Below are 24,748 nucleotides of genomic sequence, written 5' to 3' on the forward strand. Positions count from 1 at the left end.
ATGTTTCTAATCTCATAGTAGAGGGGTGTTATGTGCACATAAAATACAATATATATATATATTTGGAATTATTGAATTTGCACATGAAAATAAATTATATATATATATTTATTTTAGCACGATTTTTGTATTTAAGCTAGGATTCGTTATGTTGAACTAAAAAATAATTTGAAATGAGATTGAATTTAAAATTATATATCAGAGAAAATTTTCGATAATTTCGTACCTAGAATAAATAAATAATTAATTATTGCATTTCATATGCAATAATTAGGTAAAGAATCAGAAATAATTCCAAAATATATATATATTGCATTTCATATGCACATAACACCCATTTACAATGAGATTAGTAACATATATATCTCTTTAGGCATTTTTGAAAAAAAAAAATTTAATAAAACGGATATTATAATACTAATTTATGTCAAATTTTTAATTAAAGGATATTTTCGTACAATATAAAAAGAATATGAATATTTTTTTGCACACTTTTTAAAAATGAGAGATTAAAAGTATACAGGCTGTTTTTTTTGCATTTGGCCGTTAATTATTTTACTGCATGCTTAACAAATACGGAGTATCTAAAGTTTGGGTTGGGCCACAGTCATCTTAACGTGGAATGGGGCCTTAACCCAGAGGCACACACAGATTCCGTGCTAGGATTGCTGATCCCAAACTTTTTCCGGTTTGGTCAAAACTAAAAAAAACAATTTTGTAGTCAAAGTTGGACTTAAATATCGTACCATAAGAGCGACTAGTCAACTAAATTCTGTTCAATTATTTTCGAGTTGTCAACCATTTTAGTTAATTAAAACTTGACTTCAAATAATAATAAAAAAAAAGCTAATCTCAAACTTTGTTTGGCTTGACTTGTGTTGATGCCAAGGGCAACCTAAACTCGAATGCTATCATGTGTATTTTTTATTTATTTATGTATTTACAATTTTAAATATTAAAGGTATAATAATAATTGAAATCAACCTTTTCTTCTTCTGTTTCTTTTTTTTTCTTTCTTTTTAAATAATTATATATTAATCTTTTGGAGGATTTATTTCTTAAGAATTTGTTTTATTTTTTTTTTATATTTACATTCAATTTTTTATATGTATATTTTTTTCTTATGCACATGAGTAACTCAATCCAAGACTGACTCGAGATCAACCTATTATTACTATAACCTAAGTCCAAAAATTCAAAATATTGAACTTGGATTAAAGGTGATATGAGTTGATCCTAACTCATCTGAATTGCACCCCTAATTACTAAAAAGACTAAATGGTACATAAGTTAGAACCTAGATAATACAATAATTTTTTGGTAATATAATATTGGTATAAAATATAAATACTTGAACTGGCCCACCTTTGTTTGATTCCATGAGTCCTTGGTGGAAGAACAAGATGAGCTGAAATTGTATCCAACGTGTTTATTAAGCTAAATAAGATTATCATGATTCATGACTTTATTTGGGTGGTGTCTTGTCTACCACTTGATGGTGAGGACTGAGGAGATAATGCTATAAAATGTAGAAAAGAAAATTAATGAAAAACTTGAAATTTAATGCAAGAATTTTAAACAATTGGTAGCATGTAAAATGTTTTCAACATTTTTTTGTGGTCATGTGTATAATTTCTTGAGGAAAAAATAATATACGAACCAAAAAATGACATTTTTTTAACAAAAAAAATATTAATTTACAAACCAAAAATGGCAACCTTTTTTTTTTTTTTGGTTGGAAGTCATTTTTGAAACTACACCTTTAACCTGTGTTCCCAAACAAGTCATTTTTATATAATTATAAACACATGTATATATACGTACATATAAAACAACATAGAATGTGTATGTATATTTAGACGCATATAATATACATATAAATTTATATGAATAGAGATGCAACATTTGAATGTCCAACAGGGGTTTACTTGATTTGGAGTGTAAGCCCCACCATGTGATGTTATTGTTTATGCCAATGTCCGACTCACCACATAATATGGCACAACTTCCTTCCTAAATGTTCAACCTTGCTCCACAAGTTTTCGAACTTTCAAAACGGAAAAGAAAATTGCTTCCTGCACATATCAGTCTGTTCCGATAAAGTGCAACTGGTTAAACTTTTTGGAATCAACATTCCAACCATTATGCCTAAGTGCAACTAGTATCACTTTTTCATAATGCAATTTCTTACAAGAATTTGACCCACAACTCATCAGTCTCCACATTAGGTCAAAATGTCAAATTCTATTGGATGTTAACATCTTCATCACAACTAATATGTCACTACTTCCTTTTCAAATGATAGACCTTACTCCAAAAGGATTTGAGTTTTCAAAACGGAAAACGAAACTACTTCCCGCATATATCAAGTGCAACCGATTTTAATAAAATATAACTGGTTTTACTTCTCCAAATAACCATTCCAACCCTTTTCTTATTCAAAATGCAATTTTTCACATAAAATTTAAGCCACAACCCAAACAAGTTACATAGAAATGCACATACTAGTTTGCCGAAATTGGAGATTATTCATGTTCCAGCAAACCCATTGAAGTTGGTGGTAGGGTTACGCCAGGGCATTTGTAGGCTAATATAAAATGCTTATATGAGCATATAATATACACTTCTCATAATTATATATTAAGTTGTTTTTAAAAATTCAACAACCAACAACGGAAAAAGAAAAAGAAGAAACAAATGATTTTTCCATATAAAATATTTACTTCTAGAGTCGTCTAACAGTATTGTTAGATGAAATGGGTTATGAAGTGGGTTCACACAATAATGAAACTTCCATAAGATACACACACGCACATAATAATAATAATAATTATTATTATTATTACTTTTCCACTAACAAAACAATTATTGGTATACTATTAATCTGGAAACTTAGAAAGCCATGATTGATGACCACTCGCACTCGTCGTGTATGACCAAGACTCTCTATTGGGCATTTAGGCCACGAGGGTTGGCGTTACTGGATTCGATTCTCTCTCTGTGATTATCATGTTTCTGTCGTGGCTTCCTTTGTTTGTTCTGCTTTTCTGGTTGGAGTCAATTATCCTCTCTTGCCCCCACATTGTGGCACCCACACCCACCATTACCATACATGCTCAAATGCCCACTTCATCTTTTGTATTTTTGGTGCTTTTCTAACGTTAACATCAATGGCGGCCACTGTTAATAGTGTTTGTTAATCTGAACGTGGTCCCATTTTGTCATACCAAGGATTAAAGAGGAACAAATAAACAGAAAGCAGAATAAACAACTCTGTTTTTTCTCAGCAAACTAGTTTTAAATTATCAAGTATTTTATCAACACCACATGTGGGTTGTGTTGGGTATGTGCTCTTTTTGAAGGGTTTTGTTGCATTTCAAAAGAATTAACTGTTTATTGTTGCTTTTAGGGCTTTTTGGGCAAATAATCTAGATGGGTTTTTTCTGTTGCTGAGGTTTTTTCCCAATTTGAGCTTATAAGCTTCAGTGGAATGGAGGTTTCAGCTCTGAATCTGGTCATTTTTGGGGCTTTTCTAGGGCTGAGACCATTATACCATTCATTTGGAAAGCGCTTTAGGTAAGTATCTATGTTTTGATGATTCTGAAATTATTGAGTTCTGGAATGATAGAGGAAGATTGGTCCTGATTTGGGTATTTGCTCTTTTTGCAGGGTTTGTTGCATGTCCAAAAAAATTACTGTTTATTGTTGCTTTTAGGGCTTTTTTAGCAAAGAATCTAGATGGGTTTGTTCTGTTGCTAAGGTTTTTCCCAATTTGAGCTTATAAGCTTTAGTGGGTGAGCTTTCAGCTCTGAATCTGGTCAAATTTGGGGCTTTTGCGGTGGTGATACCATTAATTTGGAAAGCTATTGGTAAGTTTCTGGTTTTGACGATTCCATAAAAGAAAGGTTCTTTTGAGGCCTGGAATGATAGTGGAAGATTTGTCTTGATTTCCTGGCCAGCATAAAGGTACTTAGCAATCATTTTAAGTTATGAAACTAGTTCTTTTTTAGTTCTATATAAAGCAGTGAGTTACAGCTTTCCATTTTTTTTGCATCAAAAATTGAGGTGAAAGTTTGTGAGGGACAAGGGTTTTTTGATCTCTGAATTGGGTATTTTCATTTGGTTAAAGACCTTGTATGTAAGAACTGGGGTTTTAACTGGAAAGAAGTTATTTTATTGAGATTTGCTGAGATATTTGCAAAAACTGTGTCCGATCATGGCGGAAAATAAGTAGTTTTTGAGCTCTTGAAGCTCAAAAAAAGTTGTGGTTCTGAATTGAAGGGAGAGTTTGTTGTTGGTATTTCGTTAGATTTCTGCAAAATTTGTGCATGATCATGGAGAAACAGAACAGTTTCCGACCTGCAACAATGGAGAAACAGCAGAGCTTTCGCGGTGGGGTGATGGAGAAGCAGAAGAGCTTTCGCGGTTTGATGGAGAAGCAGAAGAGCTTTCGGATAGTGATGGAGAGGCAGTTCAGCTTTGGCGGTGAGAGGAAGAAAAGCAAGGAGTCACCTGGGAAAAGAGGCGACTCTCCACTTCATCTGGCTGCTCGAGGTGGGAATTTGACTAGAATTAGGGAAATTTTTCAGAAGTGTGATACTAATGGAGTGAAGGATTTGCTATCAAAGCAGAACCTGGAGGGGGAGACTGCCCTATATGTTGCCGCGGAGAATGGGCATGCGCTAGTTGTTGGAGAGTTCTTGAAACATTTGGACCTTCAAACTGCATCTATTGCAGCCAAGAATGGCTATGATTCATTTCATATTGCAGCAAAGCAGGGTCATCTCGGTAAGAATTCAATCATGTCCTTTATTCTCTGTTTAATATAGGCTCTACTTGTTGTCTAGAAATTGTTGGGACTTAAAGGTTTGTTTTTGTTGAGTTTGGTTGTGTTGGTGGAACAATTTATATTCTAAAAATTGTATAAGCATCTGCATTAATTGTGTGCTCAGAGCACAGGATTAATATTACTATGTTTAAAATAATTGAACACTTCTTAAAAAATAATGTCGATCTCCGGTGCCTTTAGCTACCACAAACTCTGTTGTCATTTTGAAAATCCAGTCTTGTTCTTGATTTCTCTTTTTTAATACAGACACCATCTATTATTCATAAATTGTTGGGATAAAAGCTTTTGTTTTGTTAAGCTGGATTGTGTTGACTGTTGGTGGAACAAAGTTGATTCTGATAATTGTATAGGAGCATCTGCATTAATAGCGTCCTTGGAGCACAAGGCTTGTATACTTTGTTAATACACACTTCTTTGAAAGGATGAATTTTCATTGCCTTTTGCTGCCACAAACTTGCTGCTGTGGAAGTGTCCTAATTATCCAGTTTGTTCCTCATTAATCAGAGTGCTAGGAGGGGAACTGGATACAGGCTTAACCTTTTGTCATTATTGGCACAAAATGGCTGCTCTTAGGATTCAAAACCACATTCTTGCGCTTAATAGCCCGAGTTTTTTATCACCTCATCGGGCATCTTGAGCATTTTACCAAGAGTTCTCAAATTTGCTTTTTGTATCTTGAAAAATACATATAGAGATTGAGCATGGAAAGACAGTCAACAAATGCATATAAAGGTTGAGTTGATTATCAGTGATGCAAATGTTATGGAAAGATAGTTCTCGCATGTCCAATCCAGTGTCTTAGGCATCTTGCTAATGGAGCTGGCTATCGAGTGGCTAAGTTTGCTCATCAAGTGGAGAAATGCAAGTCCTGAGTGGATGTTTCTTTTGCCTTGTTACTATATATTTTGAAAACTTGTAACCGTGCTTTTCACTTGATTTAGGCAGTGCGAGAGTGTGAATTTGATTGAAAAAGCAAGCCTCTCTTGGGTATAAAGTTTCTGTAAACCTTCATTTTTACTCATAATTTTACCAAATTTTCACTTCATATATTCAGTCATACTTAGTAAGAAGACTCTCTAGATTTTGAAGTATATATCCGTTGTTTGTCCTGACCCCTTCTCCAAGTCCCCTTAAATCACATCAGTGTATCTAATGGATGCTCATTTGAGTCATTTCTCTTTAAAACCCTCTGTATTGTCTCCCCAACAACCCCATCATATTGTTTGTCTAAGATAATTTATATGGTGTGCAGGTCTTACTTTTTATGTCTGTGTTCTTTTTCTTCTTTTTTTCCTGCCAATTGCTATAGTAGAGAGTAGTTTCAATCATAGAACTTTCAGGGATAAAATCAAATTGATTTTCTAATTCTGTTGCCTCGTGTCATCTTCATTAAAGTAACCCCTCTCAAACTTTCTTTGGTTTATAAGCTTAATACCATAATAGTTGGTGCAACTATGAATCACATTATTCATATTTTTCTCCATTTCTCAGGCATCTGCCAGGTCTATAAGTTCTACTTAAACAAATCAGTCAATTAAAGCACTCCATCACCCAATTACTTCCAAACCTTAAAAAAAAATTCCATCTGATTGTACGATATTTCATGCTTTCATTTCTTTTCATATAAAATGCCATATGACACAAAATATATTTATTTCAATGTTACATAGAACATAAGGGAATTATTTCATCCGCCGGATTTCCAAAGCATAATTGGATTTTTTCTTTGTCATTTGCTGAGTTGAAACTTGTGTTGAACAACATAGTTGTTCCTTCAAGCGTGCATGATAATATAGTTTTGCAATTTTCTGGATATGAATATAAAAATGTGTTTCTTGTTCCGTTTGTGACACTTTTTTTTTTTTTTAATTCCTTTGGTTCTTTTTGTTATCTAGAGAACTTCATTCAAAGACATGATTCCTAAACTTATCATGCAGTTTTGTGCCACTCTGATCAATGTTCATTGTTTTTTGTCTGTTATCGTGATTATTAATAATAGAGTTTGTTTCTGCTATAAAGTTTTTTTTTGTAGAACAATAGAAAGCCTTTATTTTCTCTTTTCTTTATTGCTTCAAGTTGTCAGTGAGATGAAATACATCTTGTGTATTATTTGTTGCTTTATCTTAATCACTTTGATACTGGTTTCATGATTGAGTTAAAATACCCTTGTATGGAAAACCTAAAACATTTTTAGAGATCTAACTTTGTTGAATTTAGGTTGAAGACTTGTGTTGATATAAAATCTTGCTGAAGTAGAACTTCCCTGTGGCTTTTTCCATCCACATTTAATGCAATGTACACCAAAGATTATTTAGTTCATTTATGCAGAGGGGATGTTGCGTTAATTTGCTAAAACATTTCTTTGGCATGATTTTCCAGAGGTACTAAAGGAACTTTTGAGTTCCTTCCCCAACCTGGTCATGACCACAGATCCATCGAATTCTACTGCTTTACACACAGCTGCAGCCCAAGGACACATTGAAGCAGTGGATTTGCTTCTAGAAGCTGACCAAAATCTTGCTAAGATAGCCCGAAACAATGGTAAGACTGTGCTCCATTCGGCAGCAAGGATGGGCCACTTGGAAGTGGTGAAATCCCTGTTAAGGAAGGATCCAAGTATTGGTTTTAGGACCGATAAGAAAGGTCAAACTGCACTGCTCATGGCTGTCAAAGGGCAAAATGTGGATATTGTGCTTGAATTGATTAAACCTGACCTGGCAGTTTTGAGTTTGGAAGATAGCAAGGGTAACACGGCACTGCATATTGCAACAAGGAAGGGCCGTACTCAGGTATTTCCACATTCCCTGTCTTTTTAAAAAATAAAAAATCATTTATCTTGTGAACTTTGTGTCAAATCTCGTCAAGATTTGCTATTTAAGAATTTACATGTAGTTGATATTTTAAAATCTTATGCAACTCTGAGCCGGTAACCTGCAAATCCTTCCTAGATTTTATTGATATTAGATGGTCCAAATACTGAATGTATTGCTAACTTTTTCAACTTATAATGAAATAAAATGAATAAAAGTTCGGAAGAAGAATAATTAATTTGTTTGTTATGTCTTGTTGGAGTTGAATGCATACTGGGTTTTTCACATCAGAAACCCAAATTTATGTCTTTATCTAATGTGGTCCTCGTTCATCAAGGGTGCTAAAAGGTGCAGAGTAGATCATGACCTAAACTTCAGCACTATTTTCACAAAGTGACTTCTCTCAAGTGGTTTATTTGGCAAGTGGTTAGTTTATAACCGGCTCTACCATGCTTCTGTGGTTGGTGAGATTTTCATCAGCAAGTAGCCTCAGTTACCAACGCTCTTAGTGATTGTTTAATATAGTGTTAACATGGCAAGGTACCAAACTTGTGGTACTTGTGTATAAATTATGTGAAAGTAGAACTTAAACATGTATTGGTAATTGCTCTTCCACAACAACAGGGAAATTAAATACTTGTTTGATTATCTGAGCTCAAAACTCAACCAACAACATAAATCATTTTTTAAAAATTGAAAATTTCACTTTAAGATTTTCAGCTTAAATTCATGTTGGGTGGTAGTCCATGCATTTCAGAATCTTTACGCAACCTTTGGTGTCAAAAAAAAAAGAAGTTCATTGTTAGTGTGTCATTTTATTGCCACTTGGTTGTAACACATATTCCTAATGCTTAACTAAAGAAGACCAAAATCAGTGGACATTTTTTTTTTTTCCCTTTCCCCTTACATATCCTAGAGAAATGTACAATGTATCATTCATTCCTATCATATGACCTAGTAAGTCACTTATTTAGTGTTCAACTATGTATTGTCACCAGCTTTTCGTGTTCAACTACGTATTAACTGTGATGTATGATGTTCAAGTACGCATTATACTGCTTAAATTGTCACGAGTTTTTCGGAACTCTGGTTGACATCAACAAGTCTGTGATTCTTACATAAAAACTTACCAATGTCTAGATTTTTAGAATGAACTTGTTGAATTTTATATCTTGCCAAAGCACTTGTCAGTGAATCATAAGAGTTGGTTAAAGAGAAGTATCTCAAAGCTAAATCATAGGGGATTTCATGTATAAGATGAAACTCAGCTTACTTTTTTTACTTTTATTTTTCCTAGTTGGTACTTACACACACTTGTCTCTTCTAAGACTTGAATCTCTGACCTCCCTTTGGGAAGTAAGAGGCTGATACCGCTAGGCCAATGGCCCGTTGGTGAAGCTCAGCTTATTGGTATAGAATATCAGCCAAAGCGAATGATCTCTTGAGTATATAATGTGAAGATCGTTGTTATATCTTTAGGCCTAATTTACAGTGTGACTTTCACACAATCGACAATCATCTTTATTTTATTGCAGATTGTAAAGTGTCTACTATCTGTTGAGGGCATTAACATCAATGCAATTAACAAGGCTGGGGAGACCCCACTTGATATTGCAGAAAAGTTTGGTACTCCAGAACTTGTCACTGTCTTAAGAGAAGCAGGGGCTACCACTTCTGCAGATCAAGGTAAACCCCCCAATCCAGCAAAGCAGCTCAAGCAAACTGTCAGTGACATAAAACATGACGTTCAGTCTCAACTCCAACAGACCCGTCAAACCGGTGTTAGGGTTCGGAAAATTGCAAGTAAACTAAAGAAGCTCCACATCAGTGGCCTCAACAATGCCATAAACTCAGCAACTGTGGTTGCTGTTCTCATTGCGACTGTTGCTTTTGCAGCCATCTTCACTGTACCTGGCCAGTACGTCGAGGAGAAAACAGATGGTTTTTCACTTGGGCAAGCCCACATAGCAAAAAATGCAGCTTTCATAATTTTCATATTGTTTGACAGCATGGCTTTATTCATCTCCCTGGCTGTTGTTGTAGTCCAGACTTCTGTGGTAGTGATAGAAGAGAAGGCAAAGAGGCAACTCATGTTTGTGATAAACAAGGTCATGTGGTTGGCTTGCCTCTGTATTTCTGTTGCTTTCATTTCTCTCACCTATGTTGTGGTGGGTTCAAAAGAAAGGTGGCTTGCTGTGACTGCAACAGTAATTGGTAGCACAATCATGCTCACTACAATTGGCTCGATGTGCTATTGTGTCATTCGGCAAAGGTTGGAGTCAGCAAAGATGAGGAATATAAGGAGAGGTGAGACGTTGTCCCGTTCTTTCTCAATGTCTATGGCATCAGATCCTGAGCTTTTGAACGAAAAATATAAGAGGATGTATGCACTTTAAGAGCAAAAGAAATTCAGGAGAAGCAGAAAAGAAGATTGGATGGCATTCTGTTCACCTATCTATCTTGCAGCAAGTAGTTGCTGTTCTGCTCTCGTGACCGCTGTTCGGTTGTAGATTTGAGCCTTATTTGGTTCAGTACATCAGGTGAAGATAGTATAGTCACCTTGGTTCTCTTCACCTGTTGAATCTCCCATAGTATTAATGTTGTGCAGAGGTCATACAATCCAAATATTAGTTGGTTGATTGTGAGGACTTCCACATTGGATTGTGGAAGTGTGGCCTGAGGATGCCAATTACTGATATGATATTCTTATTTGTAGGTAAGTGTCTACATGTAAGCCATTTCTATGAGAAAATGTTGTATTGACCAATGATTATTATATAATATATATATATTTATATTAATAGTTTATTTCTTCATGCTCATTTTCTCAAACTACCATTTTCTGTTAGTTTGATTTGGCAAGACTTGTCTATGTCAACATTTTGCTCAGTGGGAGAGCAATGTCATCAAGTAGCAGGGATTGTGAAGTAGACTTTTCTAATAATATTCTTCCATTATAGAATTTGAGTTTATGGATCATGCTCCAGATTAACATTTTTCTATGATCCAGCAGTAAAGAATCTGATTCATGGGCAGCTTAGATTTTCTGGAGTGGTTTAATGTTTAGGACAAGATCCTCTAAGTTGAATGTATATTTTTTTTTTTACTACGTTAAACAATGAGTCAATGGATATGTGGTATTAAGTTCTTACTTCTCAAAGGAAGATTAGGGTTCAAGCCTCAATGAAAGCATGAATACGTGAGTACCAACTAAGAAAAATAAATAAATAATTTGTTTACGTTATTATAAGTTGAATTGTTAAAATATTGATGTGGGTTTTTTTTTTTTTTTTTTTTTTTTTTTCAAGATCTGTCTTATAATTTACCACATTAAGATGTGTTTTTGTGTTTTTTTAAAGTATGATTCTTTCAAGTATTTTAAATTATTAGTTGACGTGACACATCGCAAGCTGTCTAAAATTTAATTTAGAATAAAGTAGGTGACCGTTAACTCAGAAGATAGAATTGATGCTCATATTGATAAAGGGCCTTGTGATTGTCAAACTATAACCCTCTCAAAAGTAAAAATTGAGTGTTGGACAAGATGGACGTCATACCTGTCAATAAAAAATAAATACAGAAAAATGTAGAAAATGGAATGAAGCTAGAGAGTTAGTTAGATTAATGTAGGTAAAATGAAGAAAATGGAATGAATCTAAAAAGAGTTTGATCAATTTAGGTAAACAAATTTGGAAGTTTTGAATTGTTCAAACTTCATTCGCTAGTGAGGAGGTAATTTTCCTGCATGTAGATCCAGAAATTATTAATGAAATCAACAGCATGAGCAGAAAAGAAATTTTACTTGTTCAACAATCTAGACACCTTCCTTCTGCTGCTTGTAATATTTCCTTTTCTTTACATTATTGAACAAACAGTTTGTCCAAGAAAATTACAATGTGTTTTGACTAGAAAAGAATACAGTTAAAAGAATTAAAAAAAAAAATGGACCTGATACTAAACACAAGAAGTGATGATGAATGAATTAAATCTGTACCATGAGTATTTACATCAAGAGACTGACCCAGCGTAGTCCGAAGAGGAAAATGAATCTTGGCATCAGATAGCATTCCCTCAACGCTACCTCCTCATCCGATGCATGCATCCATTTCTGCCGAATATTCATCCATTTGTTGTACCTTCAAGGACCACGCAGACTTCGAAAGTCATCATCATTATCTGAGACATCGCTATAGTGCCGAACCGCAGACCGCTGGGAACCTCCGTGAGAATTTCCTTGAGTTCTTCTATAACTGTTACCCTTTGAATCATTCCGGACTGCCTTGGCTGAGAAGCAGTGACGGACTAGAACTTGATGATTTCTTGTCTCGGTGGAGCGATTGCCTCGTACAATGACCAGCAAAACCACTTCCTTATCTCGGGTGTCTTCATTCCACCAGCTATGTGGGATCCCATCCACACACTTCTCCAGGGTGTGGAAATCTTCATGATGTACTGAGACCTCGATAGATTGATCAGGGTTGATTGTGCCAGCTGCTGGTGTGACCTAAACCCAAAAAAAAAAAAAAAAAAAAAAAAAGGAGGTTATCATGGTGGGCAGAGGCAAGAAAATCTCCATGTCAGTATCATTGCAGTATCTCCAAGAGAGATCCAACATTTCCCAAAAACTAATAAGACTGCCATAACAGTATCATTGATATATCACACACTTCTCAATTGTGATATTTTATAGAAATCAGAAATTTCTACTAGATATATGATCCTATGTATAGGTATGTTAAAACCGGATATATAGCGCAAAGATTTTTCAAACAGTCTGTCTGACTGCATAATAAAGATCAAAAGCAGATTCAGCGAGCAAGTTTTATTACGAACTCCTGATGATTGAATGTCTAATAGTTGGTACCATAGATCAAACTTTGGAAGTATAGTGTCAAAACTCTCTTTAGATGAGCTTCTCCCAACTATACTTCAAGCACTTGGTAAATCAGCCACGTGAACAAGCAGATTTAGCTACCAAACTGTGGTCACAATCTCCTGACGTTGATTGTCTATAAATGGATGTTCAGATCAAACCATGGAACTATGGTGTCATAACTCTCAAAATTGAGCTTCTCGAAATACTTGGTGATTCAGCCATTGTTTGTTTATGTTTATGCGTAGATTAACAAGCACAGATAGAAATCTCTTCTAGATTGAAAAATGAGAACGATGTATAGAACATTTAACAGGCTGGTAGAATTAAATCTCTTCTATTTATGTTAGCAAATGAATTCCCAAAAGTACTGAACAAGTGCTGGAACATTCCCTAGTGTGAGGAGCGGGTAAAAAAGGAACAATCTAAGTACCGGGAAAAGAAAAGAAACAAAAAGAAAAAGGAACACTCAATCGTCCACTTGCTGTTTGGGATAGCCAAACTGCATCAATTTTCCTTATAAAAGTTCTTTTGTAAGAATGGCAGTTGTGGCAAATTGTAAGTTCTATTTGAAAGCGGGCTCCGAGGTAGGGACTGAGGGATGATAATTTTGTAATGGTAACAGAAGGGAAATTAGCAATTTTCAAAGGCATGGCTTCCTTTTCAATAAGGTGTACAACAAGAAATAACTTCTCCATTGTGCTTTATGTTAAAGTTCTAAAACGTGAATCCAAAGTTTTGAGATAAAGTAGCATTAGCATCCAATGGATAGTAAGATACATTACCTCAAGCCAACGTGGAAAACCAAAGGAACCTCTTGGACGATAATCTGATGCCTGTTCATCCTCCTTGATGGTGGACTGACCTTCACATATGATTTGATATATAGCCTTGTCTTTCTCACTTTTGTTGGTGATTTGTACAACGGATGTTTCTTGATTTTGAAGGATTATGTTGTTGGTACTAACTACTGTTTCTGGAACATAACTTAATTCTTCAAGCAAAGAAGCGATCTGTTCGTTGGATTTGACAATTTTTCCAAATTCTCGTCTCCGTATAGACCTATCAACATGGGAAATTTCACAATCGAATTTGCACCGGACAGGTTTGTGATCACTTTCTGTCACATCCATGCAAGCCTCATACCTGCCAAAAATAACATGTCTTAAAGCAGAACAAGAAAGACTAACAGGAAACAACCCCACCACGAAACCTACTGAATAATTGAAGACACAATGGGACACTCTAAACCGCACTGTGATGCTGCATCCGGACGATTGTCACGATATAGTATCCTATCACACCAGGCTGGAATGCGCTTCTTCTCCCCTGAATCATATCCTGTACAGAATTGGCAGAGAATATTCATAGTTAAATTTTTTTTAAGGAACTCATGGTTGAAGAGAAACCCTCTGAATGAAATCCCAATTGTTTTGGTGTTCCTAACTCCTAGACTCGCATTTCATTCTGAACCAGCTTGATAAAACATTTGAGGGAAATATTAATACCACTAATACTACATCATACCTCCTAAACCCGCTTTTCCCCTTTCAAACTTGTAAGTTGGAGGAAATCTGATGAGTGCCTCGCGCATCCCTTGGAAAACTTTACCAGATTTCATTTCTGCTCTCAGTTGATCCTTTTCTCGAAGCCAATCAAAGCTTCTTTGTGAAACAAAATCCCTTGCTTCATCATAAGATATTCCGAAAAGCCGATAGTTAAAATCACCAAAAAATATGACCATGTCAGCTTCGGCTAACTCAGGCCTCCCCTCTTCAGGAGCGATTCCCGGAATCTGTTGTAGCAACAAGACCTTGTCACTCAAAGCCGGTGATCAAAATAATGCAAGAAACTAAATTGACCTCAGCAATACCAAATAAAATTTGCACATACATTTGTACCACGAAGCATTTGAACAGAAGGTGGGGCGCCAACTGCAACAGAGAACACCAATGGTAAGCTGTAAGAACGAAGCAAACAAAAAAGGTAAGAGAGCAAGACAAGAAAAGGTATGGCACCATACCAGTAGCAGTATTAAGGAGGTTAGATGATCGGCTGAAAACCATTGTTCGATAAATATGATCAAAATCAGCATTACGGCGATTGACCGCTTCCAGATGTGCAGCAAAGTGACAGTTCACAAAGCATATTATCCGATCAAAAACTCTTAATCTCAAACCGACACCGCCCTGCTCAAAGAAATGTAGCCATGTAATTCATGATATTTGAAAAAATATATAACAAAATGATTAACAAGAAAAAAAAATACAAGTTCCCACATTCTACTCTCACACAAAATTAATAAATATTTCTTTTCATGATCTTTACTTACAAAAATTCAAACCTAGAGCATAACACAAACCCCCTCCCCCCCCTCCCGCACACACACACACACACACACAAAAGGAAAAAAGAGAAACAGAAATATTAAATATATTGGATCAAGCTACTAGAACAATATACTTGTGATAACATGTAGCAAAGATATGACTATTTTGATAATATCAACTTTAGAGCAGGGCTGTATCATTCTTTGATTCAGTCAAACGAGTAGATCAAAAGGGACAGATACTAGAGAAGAATGAGAACAGTGGAAAGAATAACTGATTGAATTCTCTTTACCCCACTTCTATCATTCAATGTTATCTGGATTATTAGATGCACCCTAGAGCACCCGCCAGGATGCACTCTGCTCTAGTTCTGTTGTCCACTCTATTAGGCTCCGTCAGATCAGATAGAAATAGCAAGAAAGGAAAGGAAATGGAAATTTTTAAACACTGCAGATATTTGGATAGCAGGAAAAGAAATTTTTTGAGGGTATGTAATTTTCCATAAGCACCAATCTTCCTGTAAATTTTATTATTATTATTACTTTGGATAAGTTCCCATATAATTTTCGTACAAAAACCACAGGAAAATTTACAATAATACCCATTATTTTCTTGTAAGTTTCATGCATTCCAGACTATGACATAGAAATTACCCATAACTTTCTTGAAATATCTTCATACTAATCAAATGCATGTTGGAAAATTTAATTCTTTTCATCCAATTCACTTTCCCATATTAGTTTCCCTTTAACCAAATGGACCCTTAGAGAAATCATGTTGCAGAAGTGCATCTGAATGCCTTGAATACCCAATTTCAATTTTTCTTAGCAGAAGAAACAGAGGTAAAATGGTATGTCAAATGATTTCAGATCATAATCACAACCACCAGAAAGCTTAGGTTGGTTAGGCTCAGTTTGGTTTGCAGATTTAATGAGGGAAAGGAAGGAAAAGAAAAGGTTAAAAAAATACCATACATTTTCTACTCTACTTGAATAAGAAACTATACATTTTTCAAATCTCAATTTTGAAAAATGAAAGGGAAAATGACACAAAAAAAATTAAAATTTTGTCCCTTGTTCTATCTTTGGAACAAAAGAAGTGAAAAAATTGGAAGGAAGAGGATGTAAGAGGTATAAGAAGGTCTCCCTAGGGAAAGTAATAAGCCTTCCTCCCATAATGTTTGGTTGAGTAGAAAGAAAATGAGGAAGGGAAGGGCTATTGCTTGATTTAACCACTATACACTTTAATAATTAAGGGTAAAAATGTAAAAAAGAAGGAAAGCTGATTCCATCCTCCTTTGCTCTCATTTCCAGAGAAAGGGTTATCATGGGCACGAACGAAAGTGGCTTTCCTCCTCCCTTCATTTTCCTTTCCCCCCTCCCTCTCATGGTTCCATGGTAACTAAAACAAATGAAAATGATTTCTTTAGCATTATTTTTTCATTTCCCTAAATCTGCAAACAAAACAGTGGCTTAACTAAATGGAGAGAGAGAGAGTAATATGCTTAAGGTCCATGACAGCACATGTAATTTCCACGAGAGTGCACTGTAAGGAAAAATAATATAACTACTAGCATGATGCAAGAAATTAACAAATAAAAATTTAAATACTCTTACCAACATTCCCAAACTTGCTAAGAATGATATAAACTATATTTATACATAGTAGTACAGCCATACTGTAAGTGAATCTGATTAGCAATTGACAGTGAGACAGGATTGCCAATGCCGAATAGCAGTAAGCCACAAGCAAGCTTTACATATCAATAGGTCATAACGATTAGAATTTGAATGAAAGAAAATGAGCTAAGAATCTCCAAACTTCTCTGCTTTCATTTTCTTCCCTAACTAAATTAAGGATATCTAACTCCCCACAGTGCATGAAAAATGAGCCTTGTGAAGGAAGACAATCATACCTTATTACCAATTGCTCGCCCTAAGCCACACGCAACTGCTGCAACATCAAGGTCGCCAACATTCGTTCTAAGATCCTTTCTAACCCTAGGCAACAAATGTCAGGCATAACATTAAGATGAAGCAGTATAAAAGGGCAGAAGCATTTAGGACGTCTTTTGGAAGGGAGAAAGATGCCAGATCAAAGACAGTTTAAAAGGAGATGAGAGGCTTTATTGTGTATCACTATGTTGTAACAGGTTCCATGTTTAACATAGAAACAAAAGAGGTCACTAAAAGAACTTCGGTGATAAGGAAGTACCAGATAGCTATGAGCAATGCTGCCAGCTGCCTAGATCCTACACGTTGAAAAGTTGATCCTTCATCCAAGGTCTTTCCAATTGTGTCCTGCCACCACTGCCCAACAGCACTCCCTTCGAGTCCTACCTACAATTGGCGTAAAATTAATCAATTGATATAAGTATACAAAAAATGGAGAAAAAAGATTAATTTTTGGAAGAAAAATTTCACTTTTCTGTAGTAGGGACTTATTCCCTGAAAAGCAAAAGTTCCCACTTGTGGTGTGTGTGCAACATCCAGTCTACAGTCCACCCTTACAGAAAGTGCACCACATAAGTGAAACGGTAGAATAACTAGAAGTAATAATATTAGATGCCTTGGAGTCAATATATCATGGTAGGAATTGTAAACATATTCAAATGACAAATGTGCTGGTTTCTAGAGTATCACAGGAAGTTCAGTCAACAAAAGAAAAGAAAATTCAGATGGAAATATTTCACCAACTTAAAGCACATAAAATGTGTTGGCCTTTTCAATTAATTTCTTTTGACTTTAATTCTAAATTTAATATACGATTAAAGTGAAGTTGCTCCACAAGGGAAATGACAACAAAATGTTTTGAAGATGATCTCACGTACAGTTTCTTTTGCTGCAGACATTGCAAGAAAACCTGCGCCCATCTCCACTTCTTGCAACCCAACAACAACAATGCCAACATCTGATGATGCAGAACCCAGCCATGACATAAGTGACTCAGGAGAGGCTTTTGCTTGACCAACATTCCAGGTACCAACTAAAATCTTAACATTTTCTTGCCTTGTGTACATTTGTTCTTTTCCAGCCAATTCTGAGCGAAGTATGTTGTCAAGAGGTCCAGGAGATATGATGTTCCATCCACGTATACCACCATGTGTAGCCAGGCTAAAAACATAACCAGTCCCAACTACCAATTTTATCACAGGACTATTATGAGCAATCCATCCTGCAATCAGATTTCCCTCAAGGTCTAACATCTGGACCATACCACTCGCATAGCCTACCCATATTTGTGACCCCAAAGTGCAAAAGCATTGTACAGCAAAAGGATGGTGATGAAAATCTTGCAAACGATTGCCATTACCATCCCATTGAACAATTAAGCCATTTGAACATCCACTCCATATCAGTCCATCTATAGTTATCACTAGTGCTTCTGTTTTCTTAGTATCTTCCACAAACGTCCCTGTGCCCTTTGTTGCAACTCGACGAACAGCATCTGCAGCTCCCATTATAGCATTACGTGACCGTTGCAAAAAGCTAATACCTTGGGATTTCTCCTTTTTCGATTTAGAAACAAACTTTACATTCATCTCATCTTCAGATGCTTGATCTTGCACTGCTGACATATCGACTCGATTCTCAATCTGACCATCTACATTATATACTTTCAAGAGTTCCCTTGTACGAGCATCCCTACAAAATAGCCAACAATCAGGATAATTAAGATTGGATAAATGAAGTGTAAAAGCTCCTTACAAGCAAGAAGGCACAAAAAACTATGATGCTTTCTTGAGGTGTTCTATTGATTGATATAAGAAAGAATTTTCTTGCATGTATAATATTGATTTTTGAAGAGGCTGTTAACCTGATGCTTCATGAGGCACCAGGGCCGAGTTCTTATCCACTTAAGCCGAACAATATCAAACTTACAGAGGACAGTATCTGAAGTGCAAACTTACCACAATGAGAAGGATAGAGACCCAGTTGCCCATACTTTAGCTCTGATGTTATCAGATAATAAACACTTTACATCTGAAGAAGATATATTACAGACACCATTAACAGTGACTTGGCTCCGAAGATCAATAGCTGACCTCTCCACTAGTAAAGCAGCCATGTGTCTTTCCTCTGGCGATAAAGAGAGAGATTTCTCAATGGCTTCCCATGGCCAGATCTTAATAATACCACCCTCAGAACCTGACCATAGATCACCTGGATCAAAGCAATAGTAGTTAAAATTGACACGAGTGAAATTGAACTACATAATGTCTGACAGATTTGAAAGTTATTTGTCTTATGTTTATGGTTCATTTTTGTCCGAATCTATAAAAATTAAGCCATTGATAAGTGCCTAGTTGGATACTGCAACATTTTAACCAAATAGTGCCAACTTGACCATCTCAAGGTTGTTTAAGGGACAGGGTGAATTATAAGGCGTATTCTAGCACCATCAACGTGCATGAACCAGCAATAAAGATGATGCAAATGGAGCTTAGTTCCTGAGAGCTTTTAATAATAAACAACAACCAGATACATGCACTTGTGTTGAACATGTCAACTTCAAGTAATTATGAAGGCATTATGGTCGGAAATATGCAAACTTTCATGTATATTACACTAAATGATCCTATATTAAAACAAGTAATAGAAAGAAGAGCATTTCCATCTTTTACCTTGATTTCACTTATCCTAAACATAAAGGAGATAAACTAATAGCACCACATCAAGACACAAAACGGAAAACCGCAAAGTACATAACACCCTAGGCTCAGGAAACATCAACATAGAGAGACATGTATCATGGCATCTATCAATCAAGAAAAAGTTGATGATTTGGCTACAATTCATCTGATCAAACAGCTACCATAAGCTATTGTCATTTTGCATGTTAGTTATTTAGAAGCCCCACTAGATTAGATACGAATTCCCCAATTTTGGTTAGTTCTCTAGATACAAAGAGAGAGAACACATGGTTGTTCAGTATGAATGATCAAACCAAATCAGTTACACATACAGCACAGATACGGACATGAGATAAGATAGAACACAATACAAGCACAATGATACAGCAAATCCTGAATTGCATAATATGCAATGAAAGGGAGTCAACAATAAAAAATAAAAATAAAAATTATACAATTATAATCTTTATGATTGCAGTTGAGCTTGAAGGAAAGCATATTCCAGGTTTTCTCTGCTTTGGCGGATCAGATAGTTTAAGCTATTTTGTCTTTGGTTTATTTGCCTTGTTTGGTCTTTGGTATCTGTGCTGCTGTTTTTTATATCTTTGGCTCTTGTTTGGTATCTGTCTAAGAGCCTTTTTTGGTTTCCTATTTTCTTTGTTTTGTTTGATAGTTGGGTGGTCCGGATGATGATCCTCTGTTCTTTCCTAGGTATGCCCCTTGTAGGTTGTACAGATTCTTCATTTTGTTTATCATGCATGATATCTTTCTAAAAATAAATAAATAAAAATCTTTATGATAACAATAATTCCTATGAAGTTACTAAAAATTTTCTGCTTCATAATAACTAGTATTCACAAAGTAGTCCTGCAGCTCCTGCTATTTATATCAACTATAAAAGCAAGCGAAGATGAAGAAAACAAATTCCTTAACTGTGATAGTCGTGACCAAAATAATATTAACATCACTCAATATCCTTCTATCTATAGTTATCACTAGTGCTTCTGTTTTTTAGTATCTTCCACAAAACTCTCCGCGCCCTTTGTTGCAACTTGAGAGACTTTCTCCTTTTAGTATTGGCCACAATGGCGGGAGAGACCACAATTATACAGACATTCAATTTTGCATGTTTATATTAAATTAATCTCTAAAAAAATTGCAACTAATAGGAGGTAAAAGTTTTTTGGCGTTGCTCAAACCGGTACCTGTTATGAGCAAATGCCTGGCCACTCGTATAATTACATGAATTAATCAATTTCCCAAAAAAAAAAAAAAAAAAAAAAAAACAACAACAACAATATTCTATTATAAGTAGTTAAAATTTGGATTTGGACTTATAATATGCAAGTGGATAACAGCTCAAGCTTAAATTCTCCATCTTTGATGGGTTAGAGAGAGCATATTGTCTCAGTTTGAGATTACAAACACCAAATTGTTGATTGGGAAAATGACTCACCATAAGAAGTCATCACCATGGAAAGAATGGGGCCGCGATGAGCCTGCCAAGAGAGACCTTCCTTGAAAGGATTATCATCCAAAGGCTGATCAGTCTTCCAAGACCTAATTTTTCCATCCTTGTGTCCACTCCAAACCAGTTTACACCCTGAATCAACTATCAAACACATGGTGGGCGGAGTATTAACTGATTCGTGGAACGGTGCTGCATCCTCGTCCCCTCTCCTCGCCCTACCGCCCATCCCTATCCCCGCCTCGTGCGCGTAGGAGAAATTCCAAACCCTAATCCCAGATTCTTGACCCGCCCACAATTGTGTGTCCGTACAACCAATCGTTCTCAAGAACTTCCCCACCTGAGTCTCCCTCAGCGGATGCGGCCTCAACTCGAGGCACGGCGGCCGGCCGGGATGCACGGCGGCGCGCGTGGGCACCTTGAAGATTCCGGCGCCGCCACCTTTCGCAATGACCTCCGGCATCGCTTGCCCTGACTCATTGGAGCTGTCAACGGATATTCTCTGCTCAATGTGGCCACCGTCGATGCCACCTCCGACGGAGTCCCTGCCGCCGCTTCCGGTGGCGTAGGGGTAGAAATCGTCGTCGTCGGACTCGTAGTAACCGTGGTCGATGTTCTTCGGGATTTGGTCTTCATCGTAGCTGTGCTTCCGAACTCGGTGGTGGATGTTGTGGCTCGGGGTGTTGTTCCGCAGCTGCTGGCTGTACGATTGAGATTTCCGGTGCGGTGGGGCATCGGTGATGGCGGCCAATGCGTCCCTGTCGTCGTCTTCTAATCGATCGTCCATTCTTGAAGAGAGAGGTTGTCAGAGAGTGAAATATTGAAACAGGACCATACGAAAGAAGAGAGAGAGAAAAATGGAGGTAGAGAGAGAAAGAGTCTACAAATTGGCGATTGGGAGGAGAGAGAAAGAGGAGAGAGAGGGGAAGATGTTGCATGGGATTGCGAGGAGTGTGGCGAAGCATGCTGGGAGTGTACGGACAGGAACGCTTTGTTTAAAAAATGTCGATTGATTGTGACTTTAATGCCCTTTTCCCTACCAAACTGCTGGATGATTTGATCACAACTGTGCAATGCAGATAATCCCAACTCAAACTGATCGCAACCGTCCAATGCAGATAATCTTAACTCAAGCTGAAAATGTTTGTCCTCAATTGTGGGACAAGACTGAACGTCAAAACCTTGGAGTCTTTTATCCTCTACTTTAACTGGATGTTGTAAAAAATATTCTAATTAAGGCTGTATTTGTTTGAAGTAAAATATTTTTTTCATTGTTTGACAAAGGTTTACAAGATTAAGATCCGCTCAATCGGGCGGGATATATAAAATAAGTTACGAAAAATTAATAGATATGTTATTTTTATTAAATTTTAATATTTTTTTCTTTTTAAATATTTAACAACAATCAAACACCAAAAAAATAAAAAAATATTTTTTAAAAATATTTTACATCAAAAACAAATGATGTTTAAGTCACTTTTGTTTTGACATAAATATCTTTCTTAGAATTTTTTTTTTTTTTTTTTTTTTGAGATAATATATCTATATCTATATCTATACTATTATTAAATGTGCAAAGTGTTTCAGTGTTTCAGTATTTATTTATTTATATAATAAAATATTTATTAATTGATATAAAATTAGTTTTTGTAAAAATAGCTTCTATAAAACTTTAAAAATTACCTAATAAAATCATTCACATTCTATATAAAACTCTTATTTTTAGTTATTTTTTATGGATAATTATAGTTTTTATAAAACTTTAAAAATTACCTAATAAAATCAATCACATTCTATATAAAACTCTTATTTTTAGTTATTTTTTATAGATAATTATCACAATATAACCGGCCCCGCCCAATTATGATTATGTCATTATCAGAAAATGGCACATGTTATCATCATATCCATCCAAGAAGCCTATAAATAGAGGCATTGAGGAAGGAGGGAGGGGTACAGAAATTGAGAATTCTAGAAATCCAGAATTCCAGAGTAAAATACAGAAGCTCTGCCAAAGAGTTTCAGTATTTCAGTATTTATTTATTTATATATAAATTATTTATTAATTGAGTTGAATTTTAGAGTAAAATACAAAAGCTCTGTCAAGAGTTTTCAGTATTTATTTATTTATATAAAAAAATATTTATTAATTGATATAAAAAAAAAATTTTATCTATATTATTATTAGATATGTAAAGCGTTTCATTATTTATTTATATAAAAAAATATTTATTAAATGATATGAAAAGAGTTTTTACTAAAACGAAAAAAAAAAAAAAAAAAAAAAAAAAAGACTATACTATTATTAAATGTGCAAAGTGTTTCAGTATTTATTTATTTATATAAAAAAATATTTATTAATTAATATAAAAATAGCTTCTATAAAACTTTAAAAATTACCTAATAAAATCAATCACATTCTATATAAAACTCTTATTTTTAGTTATTTTTTATGGATAATTATAGTTTCTATAAAACTCTAAAAATTACCTAATAAAATCAATCACATTCTATATAAAACTCTTATTTTTAGTTATTTTTTATGGATAATTATAGTTTCTATAAAACTCTAAAAATTACCTAATAAAATCAATCACATTCTATATAAAACTCTTATTTTTAGTTATTTTTTATAGATAATTATCACAATATAATCGGCCCCGCCCAATTATAATTATGTCATTATCAAAAAATGACACATGTCATCGTTCTATTCATCCAATAAGCCTATAAATAGAGGCATGGAGTAAGGAGGAAGGGGTACAGAAATTAAGAATTCTAGAAATCCAGAATTCCAGAGTAAAATACAGAAGCTGTATTTCAGTATTTATTTATTAATTGAGTTGAATTTCAGAGTAAAATACAAAAACTCTGTCAAGAGTTTTCAGTATTTATTTATTTATATAAAAAAAATATTTATTAATTGATATAAAAAAAGTTTTTATCTATATTATTATTAGATATGTAAAGCGTTTCATTATTTATTTATATAAAAAAATATTTATTAAATGATATGAAAAGAGTTTTTACTAAAACAAAAAAAAAAAAAAAAAAAAAAAAAAAAAAGACTATACTATTATTAAATGTGCAAAGTGTTTTAGTATTTATTTATTTATATAAAAAAATATTTATTAATTAATATAAAAATAGCTTCTATAAAACTTTAAAAATTACCTAATAAAATCAATCACATTCTATATAAAACTCTTATTTTTAGTTATTTTTTATGGATAATTATAGTTTCTATAAAACTCTAAAAATTACCTAATAAAATCAATCACATTCTATATAAAACTCTTATTTTTAGTTATTTTTTATAGATAATTATCACAATATAATCGGCCCCGCCCAATTATAATTATGTCATTATCAAAAAATGACACATGTCATCGTTCTATTCATCCAATAAGCCTATAAATAGAGGCATGGAGTAAGGAGGAAGGGGTACAGAAATTAAGAATTCTAGAAATCCAGAATTCCAGAGTAAAATACAGAAGCTGTATTTCAGTATTTATTTATTAATTGAGTTGAATTTCAGAGTAAAATACAAAAACTCTGTCAAGAGTTTTCAGTATTTATTTATTTATATAAAAAAATATTTATTAATTGATATAAAAAGAGTTTTTATCTATATTATTATTAGATGTGTAAATAGTTTCATTATTTATTTATATAAAAAAATATTTATTAAATGATATGAAAAGAATTTTTACTAAAAAAAAAAATCTATAAAACAGTAAAATTTACATTATAAAATTTAAATTAACAAATTTATCTATTTATTA

General features: G+C 34.6%; 2 protein-coding genes across 2 annotated transcripts; one reads left to right on the forward strand and one right to left on the reverse strand.

Moving 5' to 3' along the window:
- Positions 1–3,190: 3,190 nt before the first annotated feature.
- Positions 3,191–10,475, forward strand: LOC132302719 (ankyrin repeat-containing protein At5g02620). The gene is made up of 4 exons (XM_059799644.1): positions 3,191–3,576; positions 3,670–4,788; positions 7,229–7,638; positions 9,195–10,475. The coding sequence occupies exons 2-4, from the start codon at positions 4,329–4,331 to the stop codon at positions 10,053–10,055; spliced, it is 1,731 nt and encodes a 576-aa protein (XP_059655627.1). The 5' UTR covers positions 3,191–3,576; positions 3,670–4,328; the 3' UTR covers positions 10,056–10,475.
- A 980-nt stretch (positions 10,476–11,455) lies between these two features.
- On the reverse strand, positions 11,456–21,939 carry LOC132302709 (type I inositol polyphosphate 5-phosphatase 12-like). Its single transcript, XM_059799636.1, has 11 exons — positions 20,952–21,939; positions 18,773–19,025; positions 17,693–18,506; positions 17,077–17,201; positions 16,778–16,862; positions 14,556–14,721; positions 14,426–14,466; positions 14,060–14,327; positions 13,750–13,873; positions 13,318–13,678; positions 11,456–12,163 (listed from the first exon to the last, which is right to left on the reverse strand). The coding sequence occupies exons 1-11, from the start codon at positions 21,748–21,750 to the stop codon at positions 11,798–11,800; spliced, it is 3,402 nt and encodes a 1,133-aa protein (XP_059655619.1). The 5' UTR covers positions 21,751–21,939; the 3' UTR covers positions 11,456–11,797.
- Positions 21,940–24,748: the final 2,809 nt, after the last annotated feature.

This window comes from Cornus florida, unplaced genomic scaffold (genome assembly GCF_030987335.1).
Source record: "Cornus florida cultivar Cherokee Brave unplaced genomic scaffold, ASM3098733v1 CherokeeBrave_3.0.0_Hap2_Chr01, whole genome shotgun sequence".
NCBI lineage: Eukaryota > Viridiplantae > Streptophyta > Magnoliopsida > Cornales > Cornaceae > Cornus > Cornus florida.